Source organism: Corythoichthys intestinalis, chromosome 11 (assembly GCF_030265065.1).
Source record: "Corythoichthys intestinalis isolate RoL2023-P3 chromosome 11, ASM3026506v1, whole genome shotgun sequence".
NCBI lineage: Eukaryota > Metazoa > Chordata > Actinopteri > Syngnathiformes > Syngnathidae > Corythoichthys > Corythoichthys intestinalis.
The window spans coordinates 54,452,181-54,472,886 of record NC_080405.1 but is presented as its reverse complement, the minus strand read 5'-3'; the positions used below and the strand labels follow the sequence as shown (position 1 = coordinate 54,472,886).

The following is a 20,706-nucleotide window of genomic DNA, read 5'->3' as shown; positions in this document are numbered from 1 at the left end:
TGAGTCATGTTGGATAAATCAACGTAAATGTTGATTGTTAATGAGCGATAACTGTGTATTGTTATTCTTCACCAGGATCTCCTCAAGTTCCTCCTCTTCACACTCATCCGGTTCTTTCCCCCATCTTTCGCGTGTGTTCTGAGAAAGTGAGGGAAACACCTATCAGGAAAAGTGACATCATAGCCGCCATGCTCCGCCCACACGCAATGAGGAGAACACCAACGTGAGTTGACATAGACACCATTCTAGTAGATGGAACCGTTTCACTGACCAGGACATTCTGGATCTCGTCCTTGCGACACTTGACGTGGTAGAGCACCATGTCCTGAAAGATGTCCTTGCGGTTCTCTAACTTGTTCATCTTGTCGTACGTGTCTGGGTTGAGCACTGACCAGCCCAGGAATTGAGTCAGAGACTAGAACAGGGATTCACACACGGTATTAAATACTCAGCACCATTTTAGATTCTACATTTCTGCTTTAAATCACCATCAAATGTGATCTTTGTCAAAATCACATGGATGAAAAAACAGTGTCTGCTTTAACTAAAAGTACCCAAACATATATAGGTTTTCATATTTTAATGAGGATAGTATGCAAGAAATGACAGAAGGGGGAAAAATAAGTAAGGTAACCATTACATTTAATATTTTGTGCCCCCCCTTTGGCAGCAATAACTTCAACCAGACGCTTCCTGTAACTGCAGATCAGTCTGGCACATCGACCAGGACTAATCTTGGCCCATTGTTCTCTACAAAACTGCTGTACTTCAGTCAGATTCATGGGATGTCTGGAATGAATCGCTTTCTTTAGGTCATGCCATAGCATCTCAATGGGGTTCGAGTCTGGACTTCGACTTGGCCACGCCAGAACGTGTATTTTGTTCTTCTGAAACCATTCTGAAGTTGATTTTCTTCTGTGTTTTGGATCGTTGTCTTGTTGTAGCATCCATCCTCCTTTTAGCTTCAAATGTCTGACAGACGGCCTCAGGTTTTCCTGCAAAACATCCTTTAGAATTAATTCTTCCATTAATGATTGCAAGTTGTCCAGGCCCTGAGGCAGCAAAACAGCCCCAAATCGTGATGATCCCTCCACCATGCTTCACGGTGGGGATGAGGTGTTATTATTGTTGAGCTGTTCAATTTTTCCACCACACATGACCTTGTGTGTTGCTCCCAAACAATTCATAGTTGGTTTCATCAGTCCACAAAATATTTTGCCAAAACTTCTGTGGAGTGTTCAAGTGCCTTTTTGCGAACACTAAACGAGCAACAATCTCTTTTTAGACAGCAGTGGCTTCCTCCGTGCAGTTCTCGCATGAACACCATTCTTGGCCATAGTTTTACATATAGTTGATGTGTGCACATAGACATTGGACTGTGCCAATGACTTCTGTATGTCTTTAGCAGACACTCTAGGGTTCCTTTCTTACCTCTCTGAGTATTCTGCGCTGAACACTTGGCATAATCTTTGGTGGACGGCCACTTCTTGGGAGAGAAGCAACTGTGCCAAACTCTCCATTTGTAGATAACTTCTCTGACTGTCGATTGATGAACATCCAGACTCTTAGAGATGGTTTTGTATCCTTACCCAGCTTTATACAAATCAACAATCCTTGATCGCAGGTCTTCAGACAGCCCTTTGGACCAAGCCATGATGCACATTCGACAATGCTTCTCATCAAGACAATTTTTACCAGGTGTTTGTTTTATAGTGGGCAGGGCAGCTTCACTCATCAGTTATTGGGCACACACCTGACTTAAGTTGTTTGGTAAAAATTGGTTTGAATTGCTCTTTCAGATTCGGAGATTTATTTGTCATTGACAGCAGCTCTCACAAGATGACAACAGACGACAAAGAAATTCCATTGGCTGAGTGAGCATCGGGCCGCTGCAGACATTCCGCGCCGCCAACTTCTCTCTCTTCTTCAGAAATTACAGAGCAACTTACAAGTAGACACACATATATCATACAACAAAGCACGGATATGACATGACCCACATGTCACGTGCAGAAATTTTTTGCACGTCCCCTTAGACCGGGAGTGGGCAAACTATTCCACAAAGGGCAGCAGTGGGTGCAGGTTTTTGTTGCAACCCATTAAGAGAACACCTTTTCACCAATCTGAGGTGCAATCAGTCGATTGCAGTCAGGTGCTTTTCATTTCTGCTGAAACCGCATTGGTTAAACTATCTGTGCTGGGTCAGTTGGAACAAAGACCAGGACCCACTGCGGCCCTCGAGGACCGGTTTGCCCACCCCTGCCTTAGACAGAGGATTCACTTAATTATTTTTTTCCCCCCTTCTGTCATTGTTTGCATGCCATCCTCATTAAAATATGAAAACCTATAAATATTTAGGTGGTCTAAGTTAAAGCAGACACTGTTTTTTCATCTGTGTGAGTTTGACAAAGATCAGATCACATTTGATGGTGATTTTATGCAAAAATCTGAGAAATTCCAAAAGGTTCAGATACTTTTTCAGACCACTGTATATAAGTACTCTCAATTTACCCTATTATTTTTGGATTCCTCACCCATCTACAGTGTTTATTAGTAAAAAATAACAAATTTATTTGACTTTCTGACAGAGGGTTCACTTACTTATTTTCCCCCTTCTGTCATTGTTTGCATGCTATCCTCAATAAAATATGATGCTATATTCATTAAAATTTGAAAACCTATAAATATTTGGGGGATTTTAATTAAAGCAGACACTGTTTTTTCATCTGTGTGATTTTGACAAAGATCAGCTCACATTTGGTGGGGATTTGATGCAGAAATGTGAGAACTTCCAAAAGGTTCAGATACTTTTTCATACCACTGTATATAAGTACTCTCAATTTACCGTATTATTTTTTGATTCCTCACCCATCTATAGTATTTTTAGTAAAAAATAACTAATTGACTTTCTGACAGAGGGTTCACTGACTTATTTCCCCCCCTCTGTCATTATTTGCATGCTATCCTCATTAAAATATGAAAACCTATAAATATTTGGGGGGTCTTAGTTAAAGCAGACACTGTTTTTTTCATCTGTATGATTTTGACAAAGATCAGCTCACATTTGGTGGGGATTTGATGCAGAAATGTGAGAACTTCCAAAAGGTTCAGATACTTTTTCATACCACTGTATATAAGTACTCTCAATTTACCGTACTATTTTTTGATTCCTCACCCATCTACAGTACTTTTAGTAAAAAATAACTCATTGACTTTCTGACAGAGGGTTCACTGACTTATTTTCCCCCTTCTGTCATTATTTGCATGCTATCCTCATTAAAATATGAAAACCTATAAATATTTGGGGGGTCTTAGTTAAAGCAGACACAGTTTTTTTCATCTGTGTGATTTTGACAAAGATCAGCTCACATTTGGTGGGGATTTCATGCAGAAATGTGAGAACTTCCAAAAGGTTCGGATACTTTTTCATACCACTGTATATAAGTACCCTCCGCTTCCCATCTACATCTACAGTGTTTATTAGTAAAAAATAACTAATTTATTTGACTTTCTGACAGAGGGTTCACTTACTTATTTTCCCCCTTCTGTCATTATTTGCATGCTATCCTCAATAAAATATGATACTATATTCATTAAAATTTGAAAACCTAAAAATATTTGGGGGATTTTAATTAAAGCATACATTGTTTTTTCATCTGTGTGGTTTTGACAAAGATCAGATCACATTTGATGGTGATATGATGCAGAAATCTGAGAAATTCCAAAAGGTTCAAATACTTTTTCATACCACTGTATAAAAGTACTCGCAATTCATCCTATTTTTTTTTTTTTTTTTTTGATTCCTCACCCATCTATAGTATTTATTAGTAAAAAATAACTAATTGACTTTCTGACAGAGGGTTCACTTACTTATTTCCCCCCCTTCTGTCATTATGTGCATGCTGTCCTCATTAAAATATGATGCTATATTCATTAAAATATGAAAACCTATAAATATTTGGGGGGTCTTAGTTAAAGCAGACACTGTTTTTTTTTCATCTGTGTGATTTTGACAAAGATAAGCTCACATTTGATGGTGATTTTATGCATAAATGTGAGAAATTCCAAAAGGTTCAGATACTTTTTCATACCAATGTATATAAGTACTCTTCGTTTACCCTATTATTTTTGGATTCCTCACCCATCTACAGTACTTTTTGGTAAAAAAAAAAAAAAACTAATTTATTTGACTTTCTGACAGAGGGTTCACTTACTTATTTCCCCCCTTCTGTCATTATTTGCATGCTATCCTCATTAAAATATGATGCTATCCTCATTAAAATATGAAAACCGATAAATATTTGGGTGGTCTTAGTTAAAGCAGACACTGTTTTTTCATCTGTATGAGTTTGACAAAGTTCAGCTCACATTTGATGGTGATTTTATGCAGAAATGTGAGAACTTCCGAAAGGTTCAGATACTTTTTCATACAACTGTATATAAGGACTCTCCGTTTACCCTATTATTTTTGGATTCCTCACCCATCTGCTGTATTTAATAGTCAAAAAGAACCAATTTATTTGACTTTCCACTCCTGACAAAACACATCACAGAAAACCTAATATACACAGAAATTCAACATCCCTTCCAGTGAGGAGCTGTCCAAATAAAACCTACAGCACATGATGAATAAGTCACTTTCGGTTAGAGTGTTTGCTTTGAAAAAGAGACGAGTAGATTGTTGCTCAACTGTGAGCATTCGAGCTTGTGAACAAAGTGGACACCGAAAAGCCTCCGGGCCGATAAATAATGCACATGCGCGTCTCCCTATTTAGAAAGCTGTGAGTCACACAAAGAGAAACTCCACCTCCATCAGCGTTTCGTCCATCTCGTCAAAGGGTTTCCCGTCTTTCCTGTTATAGAAGGTGGCCACGCCCACAATCTCTTCTTTCTTGTTGACGATGGGCATGGATAAAACGTTGCGGATTGTCCAGCCGGAGTTGTCCAGAGGTTCTTTCTGTGAAAAGGCAGAGATAAAGTTTTGGCGCATTCAATGAGTTAAAAAACTACTTGGGGTCATTACTCGGTGCTGTAACCAGAGCGTATTTCTGTTTTGATTCATGCAAATTTCATAATTTAATAATAATTGAAAAATAGACTGTATAATAATAATTGCTAATATTTAAGTGTTTTTTAATGACTAAAAATAGTCACTTGCCCTTTAATTATAAAGCAAATTAATTCCAGAATCCTTTACTAAGAGATGAATGCCATATAAAAAGTGATCCTAATGTAATTGAATGTGTAATGAAAGAATCGAAGTGGAGAGGCTCCGCATTTGGCAAATTTCTCAACCTTATGATGAGATCCTAAAGGGAGTAAAAATGATAAATTTGGACGTCAGGGTTAACGCACCTCCCCGTGGCAAAGTGATTCTAATAGGAGAAAAGATGAGAGCATCCTGCTGGAAAGTCAGTGAGAAACGATAAGGAGATCATTTATTCCCTTTATGACCGAAGATTCGCCACCGCCCACACACATATCATGTTAGTGCAACAACATTAGGTACACTCGCACAATCTAATGTCTTTCAGTTCTAAGGGAGTCTTGATCAAAAATAGTGCCATTAATTGACGCGCCCTCTGTATTGGATCTCATTAGATTGTGCGGATGTGTGTAATGGAGTGCACGCTCACGGGCAGCCGCAAGTCTTACCTGGAAGTCAAAGAATTCATCCTCGGCCGCGTTCATTATGTTGCAAATCTGTTGGAAACGTAGACATTGTATTGTTAAATACCAGAGAATTGTGCGAGTCACTATGATCCGAGTCACTTGTAAGTCCCGAGTCTTACCTGTTGTGGGCATGTCGAGTCGAGTCACGAGGTTATGTCGAGTCAAGTCACGTGGTTACGTCAAGTCGAGTTGAGTCACAAAGTTATGTCGAGTTGAGTCACGAGGTTATGTTGAGTCACTATGATCCGAGTCACATGTAAGTCCTCAGTCTTACATGTTGTGGGCAAGTCGAGTGGAGTCATGAGGTTGTGTCAAGCCGAGTGGAGTCACGAGGTTATGTCAAGTCACTGTGATCCGAGTCACATGTAAGTCCTGAGTCTTACCTGATGTGGGCAATTCGAGTCGAGTCAGAAGGTTATGTGAAGCCGAATCGAGTCACGAGGTTATGTCAGGTCGAGTCAAGAGCTTAGGTCGAGTCGAGTCACAAGGATATGTCGAGTCACAAAGGTATGTCGAGTCACGAAGTTATGTCATGTTGAGTCGAGTCACGGAGTTTTGTCGAGTCGAGTCATGCGGTTTTGTCGAGTCAAGTCACGAGGTTATGTCAAGTTGAGTTAAGTCACGAGGTTATGTTATGTCGAGTCACTATGATCCGAGTCACATGTAAGTCCTGAGTCTTACCTGTTGTCGGCAAGTCGAGTCGAGTCAGGAAGTTATGTCAAGCTGAGTCGAGTCACGAGGTCATGTCGGGTCAAGTCACAAGGTTAGGTCGAGTCGAGTCACAAGGATATGTCGAGTCACAAAGGTATGTCGAGCCGAGTCACGAAGTTATGTCGAGTCGAGTCATGAGGTTTTGTCGGGTCGAGTCACAAGGTTATGTCAAGTTGAGTTAAGTCACGAGGTTATGTCATGTCGAGTCACGAGGATATTTCAAGTCACAAGGTTATCTCGAGTCGAGTGACGAAGTTATGTCATGTCGAGTCGAGTCACGAGGTTATGTCGAGTCACTATAATCCGAGTCACATGTAAGTCCCGAGTCTTACCTGTTGTGGGCAAGTCGAGTCGAGTCAGGAGGTTATGTCAAACCAAGTCGAGTCACGTGGTTATGTCGGGTCGAGTCACGAAGTTAGGTGGAGTCGAGTCACAAGGATATGTCGAGTCACAAAGTTATGTCGAGTCGAGTCACGAAGTCATGTCATGTCGAGTCGAGTCACGAAGTTTTGTCGATTCGAGTCATGAAGTTTTGTCGAGTCGATTCACGAGGTTTTTGTCGAGTCGATTCACGAGGTTATGTCAAGTTAAGTCACGAGGTTATGTCATGTCGAGTCACGAGGATATTTCAAGTCACAAGGTTATGTCGAGTCGAGTCATTAAGATATGTTATGTCGGGTCGAGTCACGAGGTTAGGTGGAGTCGAGTCACAAGGATATGTCGAGTCACAAAGTTATGTCGAGTCGAGCCACGAAGTCATGTCATGTCGAGTCGAGTCACGAAGGTTTGTCGAGTCGATTCATGAGGTATTGTCGAGGCGATTCACGAGGTTATGTCAAGTTAAGTCACGAGGTTATGTCATGTTGAGTCACGAGGATATTTCAAGTCACAAGGTTATGTCGAGTCCAGTCACGAAGATATGTCATGTCGAGTGGAGTCACGAGGTTATGTCGAGTTAAGTCACGAGGTTATGTCATATCGAGTCACGAGGATGTTTCAAGTCACAAGGTTATGTCGAGTCGAGTCACGAAGTTATGTCATGTCGAGTCGAGTCACGAGGTTATGTCAAGTCACTATCATCCGAGTCACATGTAGTTCCTGAGTCTTACCTGTTGTGGGCAAGTCGAGTCGAGTCAGGAGGTTATGTCAAGCCGAGTCGAGTAACGAGGTTATGTTGGGTCGAGTCACGAGGTTTGGTCGAGTCGAGTCACAAGGATATGTCGGGTCACAAAGTTATGTCGAGTCACGAAGTTTTGTCGAGTCGAGTCATAAGGTTTTGTCGAGTCGATTAATTAGGTTTTGTCGAGTCGATTCACGAGGTTATGTCAAGTTAAGTCACAAGGTTATGTCGAGTCGAGTCACGAAGATATGTCATGTCGAGTCGAGTCACGAGGTTGAGTCGAGTCACGAGGTTATGTCAAGTTAAATCACAAGGTTATGTCGAGTCGAGTCACGAAGATATGTCATGTCGAGTCGAGTCACGAGGTTATGTCGAGTCGAGTCGATTCACGAGGTTATGTCGAGTCGAGTCACGAGGTTATGTCAAGTCGAGTCGAGTCACGAGGTCATGTTGAGTCACGAGATTATGTTGAGTCGAGTGACGAAGTTATGTCGAGTCACAAGGTTATTTGGAGTCGGGTCACGAGGTTACGTCGAGTCGATTCACGAGGTCAGGTCGAGTTGAGTCACAATGTCACGTCGAATCGAGTCACGAGGTTATGTCGAGTCACGATGTCGTGTCGAGTCACGAGGTCATGTTGAGTCGAGTCACAAGGTCATGTCAAGTCGAGTCACAAGGTTGTAAAGACGAGTCGTGTCAAGTCAAAAAGACACAAGTTGTACCATGTGAGCATAACGAGAGTGGCCAAGACGACCTAGTGGATCACTGGCAGGTAGGAACCAAACTACAATCCAAGTTTTTCAAGTCAGCTTATCAAATCAGTGTTGTTGTCAACGATGACGACAACGAAAATATTTTGCCAACCAACATTTTTTCCATGACGATGACGAGTTCCTAACGAGCTAAAAATGTGTTTAGGAAGACTAAAACATAACGAAACGAAAACTAGCATTCGTCTCCTCCAAGGTCCGACCCCAGCCCAGGAGCTTGGTTTTTAGAGCCGAGGCTATGTGTGGAGGTAAGCCCTACCAGATCTAACTGATAGAGCTCCACCTACAAGACAAGCTCCAGTTCCTTCTCCACCAATGAGGTGACGTTCCATGTCCCCAAAGCCAGATTCTGACGCCTAGGTCTGGTCCGTCTAGACCCCCATGCCTTCACTGCCACCTAATTGGCAGCGCTTCCGACCCCATCGGTCCGCCCTGCGAGTGATGGGCCTACAGGGGTGAGGAAAAGCCACGTTGCTTCTTCAGGCTGAGCCTGGCCAGGCCTTGTAGCAGATCCGGCCGCCAAGCGCTCACTGACGAGCCCTCTGTCCAGTTTATATAGTATAATATGTATATATAAAAGATCAATTTATCCTCACCAGTCCATTTTCAGCCACATACGTTGGCAACCCGCTGACCAAAGCCCAGTGGTCTGCAGGAGGATTCCTGCACATCAACAACAAAAAACAACAGCATTTAATTTAATGATCAGAAGTCATCGAACGGATCAATTTTGATTTGTGACTGACGGGATGACTTTAATGTCTTCTTTGCCGTGCAAGATGTAGTCGATGATTTTATAGAAGTTAATTTCCTGGAAAATAAAGACGCAAAGATGACAGGTCAATGTGTATTTCAACCACAAAGTAGAAAAATCAATTTTTCGAGAAATTGTGTAAGGATGCTTTGCTGTCTCGTAGATCATTTCCTGTAGATTTTTTGTCCCTTGCTATTAAGTTTGGGGCATTTCGACTGGGATGATCATTCCCCCTCCTCCCAGACAAAATGAATTGGACATACAGTGAGGAGCAGAAGTATTTGCACTCCTTGTGATTCTGCAAGTTCACCCACTTAGAAAATCGGTAGTGCTTTGCAAAGCATCCCCTCAGTAATCGTTTCCGCTCACCCGACCATCAGGGGTTTTGGGTCCATCATAAGGAGGAACTTCTCCCATCAGGACCGGCCACATGTCAAAAAACTCCTAAAAACCAAAGGGCAAAATGAAGGATGAGCACATGTGTCAAAAAGTCTTGGTCGCTCGTTTATTTTTCGTCACCTTGGTTTTGGTCATGTCCAGCAGGCCCACAGAATAGCGATCGCAGTTGAGGAAGGCTCGTACTGTGTACAAGGCCTTGTGGAACTGCCTCTCGATGTCTGTCAGCTCCTCAAATACTTTGCTGGCCGACCACAGCAGCACCTGCAGATACGTACACATATCAAATGTCATTATTGTGAAATTAATGTGGAATAACAAGATTTGTTTTATCTGTTCTTGACCTGCCATTGCCTGCACGTACTTTGACCGATTCTCACCGTTCCCACTTTTAAACCCAAGGTAAGATGATGCAGGCTCTCTTTCGATTTTGCTCTTCACGTTTATGGTTGGGGCAAAATGTGGATTTTTCGACAAAAACAAAACAAAACAATTCTTCACTCACTTCTAATGCTAAAAACATTTCAAATTTCAAAGTGTATCTCATCCTACATTTTATATCTAATCCAGATAAGTTACACATAAAACAAAACAAAAAAACCCAAAACAAATCAAGGCGCACAAAATTCTATACATTTTTTGCCAGAAATGTACGATTCTATGGAAGCGTATTACTGCCACCCCCAAAAAATGATACATGATGGTTATCACATTTTTAATTGATAGTTATCACAATCACGTTTTTACATGACGTCACGTTTTCACACGATAGTATCACATTTTTACATGGTAGTTGTCACATTTTTACATGAAAACTATCATATTTTCACATGATAGTTATCATGTTTTTACATAATAGTTATGTTTTTACATTATATCACGTTTTTACATGATAGTTTGTTGTATGTTTGTGTGTGTATGTTGTGTGTACTTTGTATGATGTTTTTACTTGTGTTATCACGTTTTTACATAATTACCAAGTATTCACATGATAGTTATCACGATTTTACATGGTAGTTATCACGCTTTTACACGATGTCACGTTTTCACATGATAGTATCACGTTTTTACATGATAATTATCACATTTTAACATAATAGTTTTCACGTTTTTACATAACAATTATCATATTTTCACATGATAATTATCACGTTTTTACATGATACCACGTTTTTACATGATACCACGTTTTTACATGATAGTTATCACATTTTTACCTGATAGTTATATTTTTACATTATATCACGTTTTTACGTGATAGTCATCAAGTTATTACATGATAATTATCATGTTTTTACATGATCGTTATCACGTTTGTGCATGATAGTGATCATGTTTTTACATGATAATCATCACGTATTTACATACTTATATATTATTATTTCATCTTTTTATATGATAAATATCACACTTTTACGTGATAATTAGCATGTTTTCATATGATAACTATCACATTTTCGCATGATAGTTATCATGTATTTTACATGATAGTTTTCACGTTTTTTTACATGATAATTATGTTTTTACATTGTATCGCATTTTTACATGATAGTCATCACAATTTTACATGAGGTCTTTTTACATTATACCACATTTTTACATGAGTCATCACGTTGTTACATGATAATTATCATGTTTTTACATGATAGTTTTCACGTTTGTGTATAATATCACTTTTATGCATGATAGTTATCACATTTTTACATGATAGTGTTTTTACATTATACCATGTTTTAACATGATAGTCATCATGTTATTACGTTATTCATCATGTTTTTGCATAATAGTGATCACGTTTGTGCATGACAGTTATCACGTTTTTAAACGATAATCACAGTCATACCCGATAATTTGCGTTTTCTACATGATTTTATCATGTTTTTACATAATTATCATGTTCATACATGATATCACGTCTTTACATGACAATGATCATTTTTACATGATACTTGTCACATTTTTACACGATACTATCAAGTTAAGAACGTGATACTGTTTTTATTTTTTTGTGGCAGCGACACGCTTCCTACGATTCCACCAAAATTTGACAAAAACATTGATGTTTATTTTCATTGGCCCCATTCATTTGCAATGAGAAAAAAACCCCACGTAATATCAAACGGGAAGTGACCCAAAATGTCGTCAGTTGTTGCCCTAAAACAACAGGAAATTACCCAAAATGTACAAAAAATTGACCCCGGAGTGCCCCAAAATGTGCAGGATATAACCCTTAATCAACATGAAGTGAGCTGTAAGTACGCTGAAACTAAAAAGGATATGACCCAAAATTAACTCAATTTACTCAAAAATAACTCAGGCATCCAATTTATTTAAAGTGGGAGGCATGGCTGTGAATGCATATCTTTCAGTGCCATTGACGGCGGACGTCCAATCTATTTTGACTGGTCTAACTGGATTGGACATTCATCAACGTCAATGGCAGCCAATGAGTTAACAAAGACACTTTTCTAGTGGAAAATTTCAGTAGCAACCTGTTGGTTCCTTTATTAAACAGTGACACTTTCATAAAAACGATATGTTGATTCTTGCCGGGGATATATCAATAGCCCACTAGGATATCGATTCATTATCACACCACTACTGAAAAGCACTCACTTGTCCTCTCCTTGTCTCGCAGTTGTGCAGGTAGCTCAGGTGGAAAACCCTCAGCACCAGGTTGGCAAAGTTAAGGTACTTGTTGAGGGTCTGCCGGAACATTAATATTCATTCAAAAGCATAAGCATAGGAGTTTGATTTTTGGGGTAAGGGGGGCAAAACATGTTGTTGACCCTGAAACGCAGTGTCAGCAATAAAATTTACTTACAAGAATATTTATAATAAAAAGTTGACGATGAGCGTTTTTTGTTTCCCATCATTCTTGAGGGGAATTCTAAATCAGGTTGCCTACGCAATACTTTTCGCCAAGATCGTCATCCAGTGAATATGGGACGCCCGCCGGTGTCGTGCCAATGTAGTTACCCCAGTCAAAAATTGTATCCCCTGGGTGGAGCAATATGGAGGTAGATTTGTGTCTTTATTATTCAAAAAAAAAAAAAAGTTGCTCCAATCAAAATATATATTTTCAACCCCCAAAAAGTCGCTCCAGTCAATAAAAAATGTGTTTGAGTGCAAAAATAAATTTGAAACTCAAGAAACAAAACAAAACAAAAATACACGTGAAAGCTATTTTTCATATATTTATTTATTTATTTTTGATTAAAGTCATTTTTTCCCTTTTTTTATTGAAGCAACTTTTTTGATTGAAGTAATATTGATTTGTGTTTGGGCCACATTTTGAAATCAATTCAATCCAAAAAAAATAAAAAAATAAATAAAAATTTCAATCATGGAAAAAAGGGGGACCGGAGGGTGTGTTCCAATTATAGAGGGATCACACTCCTCAGCCTCCCCGGTAAAGTCTATTCAGGGGTGTTGGAGAGGAGGGTCCGTCGGGAAGTCGAATCTCGGATTCAGGAGGAGCAGTGTGGTTTTCGTCCCGGCCGTGGAACAGTGGACCAGCTCTACACCCTCGGCAGAGTCCTCGAGGGTGCATGGGAGTTCGCTCAACTAGTCTACATGTGTTTTGTGGATTTGGAGAAGGCGTTCGACCGTGTGCCTAGGGGAGTCCTGTGGAGGGTGCTCTGGGAGTACGGGGTACCGAGCCCCTTGGTAAGGGCTGTTCGACCGGTGTCAGAGTCTGGTCCGCATTGCCGGCAGTAAGTCGAATTCGTTCCCAGTGAGGATTGGACTCCGCCAAGGCTGCCCTTTGTCACCGATTCTGTTCATAATTTTTATGGACAGAATTTCTAGGCGCAGCCGAAGCGTTGAGGGGGTCCGGTTTGGTGGCCTCAGCATTGCATCTCTGCTTTTTGCAGATGATGTGGTGCTGTTGGCTTCATCAAGCCATGACCTCCAACTCTCACTGGGGCGGTTTGCAGCCGAGTGTGAAGCGGTTGGGATGAAGATCAGCACCTCCAAATCCGAGACCATGGTCCTCAGCCGGAAAAGGGTGGCATGCCCTCTCCGGGTCAGGGATGAGACCCTGCCCCGAGTGGAGGAGTTCAAGTATCTTGGGGTCTTGTTCACGAGTGAGGGTAGGAGGGAGCGGGAGATTGACAGGCGGATCGGTGCAGCGTCTGCAGTGATGCGGACTCTGCACCGGTCCGTTGTGGTGAAGAAGGAGCTGAGCCAAAAGGCGAAGCTCTCGATTTACCGGTCGATCTACGTTCCTACCCTCACCTATGGTCACGAGCTGTGAACAAGATCAAGATCCCGGATACAAGCGGCCGAAATGAGTTTCCTCCGCAGGGTGTCCGGGCTCTCCCTTAGAGATCGGGTGAGAAGCTCGGTCATCCGGGAGGGGCTTGGTGTCGAGCCGCTACTCCTCCGCGTTGAGAGGAGTCAGTTGAGGTGGCTCGGGCATCTGGTTCGGATGCCTCCTGGACGCCTCCCTGGAGAGGTGTTCCGGGCATGTCCCACCGGCGGGAGGCCCCGGGGTCGACCCAGGACACGCTGGAGAGACTATGTCGCTCGGCTAGCCTGGGAACGTCTTGGAATCCCGCCGGAGGAGCTGGCTGAAGTAGCTGGGGAGAGGGAAGTTTGGGCTTCCCTGCTGAAGCTGCTGCCCCCGCGACCCGACCCCGGAATAAGCGGAAGATAATGGATGGATGGATCATGGAAAAAGTTTTTGAATGCGAAAAAATATTTGAGATTGAAAAATTTGCATTTGAACACTGAATTCTTCATTGAAAAAGTTTCTTCTTTTTTCTTTTTTGTGTTTGGGCCATATTATGGGTAGGACATTTGTGTCTAAATCATTTAATCCCTCCCAAAAAAATGTTTCAATTAAAAAAAAAAACATTTTCAATCAAAGAAAAAAAAATCATTTGAAAAATAAAATTGCCCTTCCCTAATTAAAAAAAAAAATTATATGCAAAGGAAATGACCATCTAAGTTTCTAGTCACATGATCTGTTTGAAAAATAATTTTGACCAATTATAAAAATATATTGTTTTGTTCATTTCATTCATTTTTTTTTTGCAGTTTTATTGCTTTACAACGTATAGATATATATATTAGGGCTGTCAAACGATTAAAATTTTTAATAGAGTTAATCACACCTTAAAAATTAATTAATCGTAATTAATCGCAATTCAAACCATCTATTAAATATGCCATATTTTTCTGTAAATTATTGTTGGAATGGCAAGATAAGACACAAGACGGATATATACATTCAACATACTGTACATAAGTACTGTATTTGTTTACTACAACAGTAAAACAACAGGATGGCATTTACATTATTAACATTCTGTTAAAGCGATCCATGGATAGAAAGACTTGTAGTTCATAAAAGATAAAAGTTAGTACAAGTTATAGAAATTCTATATTAAAACCCCTCTTAATGTTTCGTTTTCATAAAATTTGTAAAATTTTCAAACAAAGAATAAACTAGTAGCTTGCCATTGTTGATGTCAATAATTACACAATGCTCATGGGTGCTGAAAAACCCATAAAATCAGTCGCATCCAAGCGCCAGCAGAGGGCGACAAAAAAATCAACTAACAAATGGCACTGCTGTCATTTTAATCTGTTTGAGCGGGGCATGTGCGTTAAATTCGTCAAATATTATAAAATAATGTGACTATTTTTAAAATGAAATAATGCCCGTTAACGTGATAATTACATATATATTTATATATATATACATATATATATATAAAATCGACTGATTTTATAAGCTTCAGCACCCATGAGCATTGTGTAAGTAATTATTGACATCAACAATGGCGGGCTACTAGTTTATTTTTTGATTGAAAATTTTACAAATTTTATTAAAACGAAAACATTAAGAGGGGTTTTGGTATAAAATTTCTCTAACTTGTACTAACATTTTTCTTTTAAGAACTACAAGTCTTTCTATCCTTGGATCGCTTTAACAGAATGTTAATAATGTTCATGCCATCTTGTTGATTTATTGCTATAATAAACAAATAGTCCTTATGTACCGTATGTTGAATGTATATATCCATCTTGTGTCTTATCTTTCCATTCCAACAATAATTTACAGACAAATATGGCATATTTTATAGATGGTTTGAATTGCGATTAATTACGATTATTTTTAAGCTGTAATTAACTCGATTAAAAATTTTAATCGTTTGACAGTCCTAATATACATATTAGTGCTGCAACGATTAATCGATTAACTCGAGTATTCGATTAGAAAAAAATATTCAAATTAAATTTTGTTGCTCCGAGTATTCGTTTAATTAAAGTGGTGTTGTAATGGTTAATTTTGTAAGTGTTTGCATTTAGTTTTATTGATTAGGGTGGATACACTGCCCTCTGGTCTGCATTTCACATGGCTGAATCCAACTGCTCCCTGTTAAGACCAACGTAAGCTAAGTTTTTGTCTGAGCTAATGTTTTTTTAATGCATTCATAATTTAGTTTATAGGTATATTTAGCCGTTTTTGTGGGGAATATGTGTCTGAACCATTTGTTGTTGAGCATTGTTAATTTTTTTTTTTTAAAAGTTAGCATTTTATAGCATTTAAGCTAGCGGACTTTTGATATGCAAGTTAGCCAATTGTTCTTTCGCTGGACTTGGATCGTCATCTATTTATTTTTTTATACCGTTTGAGGCTCAGCTCAGGTATTTTAATTTTTCATGTTCCTTATCCGATTACTCGATTATTCGAACTAAGTAGTTCATCAATTAATCGACTACTAAAATAATCGATAGCTGCAGCCCTAATATATATATATATATATATATATATATATATATATATATACATATACATATATGGGAAATTAAATTACATGCAATGACACTTTTCAGTACCCCCCTTAAAATCCGCTTATGTTTGAAAGTTATTAGCAAAATTGTGCCAAGGATCAGCTTATTCACATTCGCCGACATGATAAAAGCAGGTACAGATTGCGCAATAGCAGTGTCAACGATGACCATAACAAAAATATTTTGTCAATGAACATTTTTTTTCATGACGATGAGACGATAACGAGCTAAAAACGTGTTCTTGGGGACTAAAACATAACGAGCCTAAATCTAGTTTGTTGCCTGACGAGACGAGAACGTGACGAAAATGTGCAATAGTTTCCGTCATATGTTCACAGTGTGTGACATTTTATGTGTAGTTAGCCCGCATCACCTACTACATGTACATGTACCTCCTCATCTGCAGCAGTGAAGTGCGGCGCGTCGTCCATCTTGTTGACAGCCATCATGACGGCCACCATGTCCTTGCCATTCATGATGGGCACGGCCAGCACGTTCCTGGTGGTGTACTCGGTCAGTTCGTCCACAAAGTTGCTGAAGTGAGGATTCTAAGGAGCCAGAGGAGAAAGAGGACAAGGAAGATTTAAACATTTCAAGCCAAAACCCAGCGGTGCAGGTCATCAGAGTGGTCCTTAGGCGAGGAAGAGACCTCATTAGGTGACAAGAAAGACAAAAAACCAGGAGATGGATTGATGCTCTGGGGACAGAATCAGCCGCATAGTCTTTTGTCAGATGACCGCAGCTGTCACCTTCTTTATTTTTGAAAATGTACCAGACAAAGTCGAACTCATCTGGAAGTGCTTACTCATCAACAGAAGTCAGTAATAATGCGTTACATTTACTTGAGTAACCTTTAGAGAAAATTATACTTTTACTTTGTACTTTTACCATGAGATACTTTGGACTTAAGTAGATTTGTGAAGAAGAAAGGTTATTTTTGAGTCGTACATTTTTTGTCTTTTTTCTACATAATGGATTTGTCTTTGGCACATTGGATCTACCAATTTTACCAATGAGACGTAGCAACAATAATCACATGACTCCATTATACCAATCAGACAAAACAATGCAGTTAAATGACTTCACACAAGCTTGCAGTCGGAAGTCCTATGATCACGCCGACTCGTTCAATCACGTGGCGTCTTTAAGACACCGTAACAAACTGACATATAGCACTGCCATCAACATTTATCGAAAGCGGCCAAGACATTTGTGTCATTATTAATTAAAAAATAAGTTGCTTCATACAAATATATATATATATATATTTTCAAAAGAAAAATCACTCAAAAAAAGAAAAATTTTAATCGTAAAAAAAAAAATTGAATGCGAGAAAATATTTGAGACTCAAAAATTTGCATTTGAACACTTAATTTTTCATTAAAAACGTTTTCTTTCATTTTAGCATCTTTTTTTGTGTTTGGGCCATATTACGGGTAGGGTATTTGTGTCTAGGGATGGGAATTGATAGGATTTTTAATATTCCGATTCCATTATCGATATTGCTTAACGATTCGATTCTTTATCGATTCTCTTATCGATTCTAATTTGGGGAAAAAGAAGAACAAACGTTTTGATTGGCATCCAGTTTGTTTAATAAGAAGTCACAGCCTTATAAACTCACAACAAGATCAAAAGAGGCCCAAAGCCTCAATGTTAACTGTGGCAATAAGTGGCAAATACACAAGAATGTGTAACATTTTACTGAAACATTTATCTAATTGAAATAAAAAATATTGGTATATATTGGCAGATAGGTTGTTGTTCTGCCTTTGGCAATATGTGTTAAAGCAGGGGTCCCCAATCTTTTTCCTGTGAGGGCCACATAACTTTTCCTTTCTCCGATGAGGGGCCGGGGTCAGTTTGTAACAGAAAAAGTGTGACGATTGCAGAAGTTCATAAATGTAAAAAAACTATTGTTTTTCAGAAAGCCACAATCAAATAACCCTTTCTGGATTCTTCACGGAATGAAAGTATATAAAATAAAAATAATAATATAATAATAATAATTAATAATAAAAACACTATTAATTAAATAGATAATAACCAAATAACCCTCTCTGAATTCTTCAAGGAAAAGGCCAGGAAATAAATAACACGATTGAGAAAAAAAAAATTCAAAATGGCCGGACCAAATGTGGAGGCGGGCCGAATTTGGGCCGCGGGCCACAGTTTGGGGACCGCTGGGTTAACGTGTATTATTTACTATTACATTGAAATGCATGCCTTTTAGTTTTTGTGGCGCTTACACGCTCAAGTGGGGGGCGCCCTTGCGCTTCCTCACGCGAAGAAGAACGCGCTCACGTGAAGAAGAGCGCGCTTACACCCGAAGAAGAAATGCCGCATCCAAGCGAGTGAGCGAGTTAGTGAGAGAGGGAAACACTTCTACGAGCCTACGTTCTTTGTTAATGTTAATATCTACAGAGGCAACGCCTGTATGCATCATCTTTTGTGTTGTTGTTGTTATGTTTCCACTCGCGATCGGACACTTAAATCCAGTTGTGTAGTGGTTTGAACGATGTGCTAATGCTAGCGAACGAATGCTAACCGTTTGTTATTACTGTTATCAGCAGCTAATCATCGCTGATTTACGTTGATGCAAACCTATTTGTTATTGGGGACGAAATTGATTTGTTTCATTTCTATTCTTAGTTTCACTCTTCAAGTGATGGTTGAATGAAGTCAGCAAATCATACCAACGTCTTCTGCATCGTCATTTGGGAGTTTAGCTAGCTGTATAGCCAGGACTGAGCCTTACCTCTCTGTGAGGACAGCGCAGTCGTATTCCCTCCCGATGCAGTTATCTCCACCTTGCAATGACTGCAAGTCGCTTTGTTGTAATTTTTCCTCGTGAGGTGAAGACACACTTTCGAGCGTTTGAACCTACGTGCTGTCATTGTTATGTTTATGGCTGCAATGCTCGTGCTTACCCGTCGTAACCTTTCATTTTCACACTCTTTCCTGGTGAAGTGTAGTCAAACTTTGGAGCGAGTGGTTCTTGGCGCCATGCTAGTTTGATGCGTCTGGACGACAAGACACATCACGACGCAATACGCGTCTTTAGGAATCGTTAAAGGGATCGTTAAGGCTTTTTCATTGTGATGTCGAGGCCTCGAAACCCATCCCTATTTGTGTCTAAATCATTCAATCCCTCAAAAAGTTGTTTCAATCATAAAATATTTTCAATAAAAGAAAAAAAATCATTTATAATTTTTTTTTTTTTTTTTGTTAAAATGATATGCAAAGCAAATGACCGTCTAAGGTCCTGACATGATCGAAAAATAATTGAGACCCATTATAAAAATATCTTCATTAGCTTCATTCATTTTTGTTGTATGTTTTCTTGCTTACTTTTATATATATAGGAAAGTCAATTACATGCAATGACACTTTTCAGCCACCAGGGGGGCCTGCCCCCCTTAAACTCTGCTTATGGTTACTACAAGAGATGTCCTGATCGATCGGCATTCCGATCGATCGGGTCCAATCACGTCATTTTCAAAGTATCGGAATCGGCAAAAAAATATCGGCCATGCCTTTTTTAAATATATATATATATTTTTTAATTAAAATGTTTTCTAATTGTATTTAACGTTACAAACATAATATGTTACACTCATCCAGAGTCTTTAGTTTAGGCTTAAGATGGGGTTATCAAATTTATCCCTATAACGGCGGTAATTAATAAAAAAAAAAAAAAGTATCACGTTAAAATATTTAACGCAATTAATGCATGCGCTGCACGACCCACCCATGCATTGTCGCGCTCAATCTGTAATGGCGCCGTTTTACCTATATAGAGAGATAAAAGACAGCGTAAAATGAGTAGAGTGAATTTTGGCAGCCTTTGGAGCCTTTTTTTAATTGGCTAAAGCCCTACAATCCCTCTCCCTACGATTAGAAATATCATGTGAAGCAATGTGGGGAAGCAAGGTAGCAATTGATCTTTTTCTTAACACCTTATGTTATTTCCCAACGCAGAGAAGATATATCAATTGGTAGCACTACGCAGAGTCATGGTTCCACTTCCCATCATGTATTTGGGCATGGCTACATTATCATTTACTGAAAACTCAACAAATACACTAGATGGCAATATTTAGTCACAATATACAAAGTCACAAGTCTTTCTATCCGTGGATCCGTCTCACAGAAAGAAGTTTAATAATGTAAATGCCATCTTGAGGATTTATTGTCATAATAAACAAATACAGTATGTATGTACTGTATGTTGAATGTATATATTCGTCCGAGTTTTATTCATTTTTTTCTTAATGCATTGCCAAAATGCATATGACAGGGAAAAATTATCGGGAATGATTGGAATTGAATCGGGAGCAAAAAAAAGCAATCGGATCGGGAAATATCGGGATCGGCAGATACTCAAACTAAAACGATCGGGATCGGATCGGGAGCAAAAAAATGATTGGAACAACCCTAGTTACTACCCACCTCTGCTAACTTGCCCAGCAAAA

The 20,706-nt window shown here is 39.3% G+C and overlaps 1 protein-coding gene across 1 annotated transcript in view; it reads right to left on the bottom strand.

The window, feature by feature from the left end:
• The window catches only part of pde6a (phosphodiesterase 6A, cGMP-specific, rod, alpha), a 54,868-nt gene that overhangs the window by 20,006 nt on the left and 14,156 nt on the right, over window positions 1-20,706 (bottom strand). Inside the window, exons 4-13 of the mRNA XM_057851111.1 lie at window positions 16,624-16,779; window positions 12,041-12,130; window positions 9,548-9,688; window positions 9,398-9,472; window positions 9,021-9,085; window positions 8,871-8,937; window positions 5,656-5,703; window positions 4,808-4,957; window positions 272-415; window positions 73-138 (exon numbers count right to left, since the gene is read on the bottom strand). Of these exons, the coding sequence (XP_057707094.1) occupies window positions 73-138; window positions 272-415; window positions 4,808-4,957; window positions 5,656-5,703; window positions 8,871-8,937; window positions 9,021-9,085; window positions 9,398-9,472; window positions 9,548-9,688; window positions 12,041-12,130; window positions 16,624-16,779 (1,002 nt within the window). The remainder of the gene's footprint in view (window positions 1-72; window positions 139-271; window positions 416-4,807; window positions 4,958-5,655; window positions 5,704-8,870; window positions 8,938-9,020; window positions 9,086-9,397; window positions 9,473-9,547; window positions 9,689-12,040; window positions 12,131-16,623; window positions 16,780-20,706) is intronic.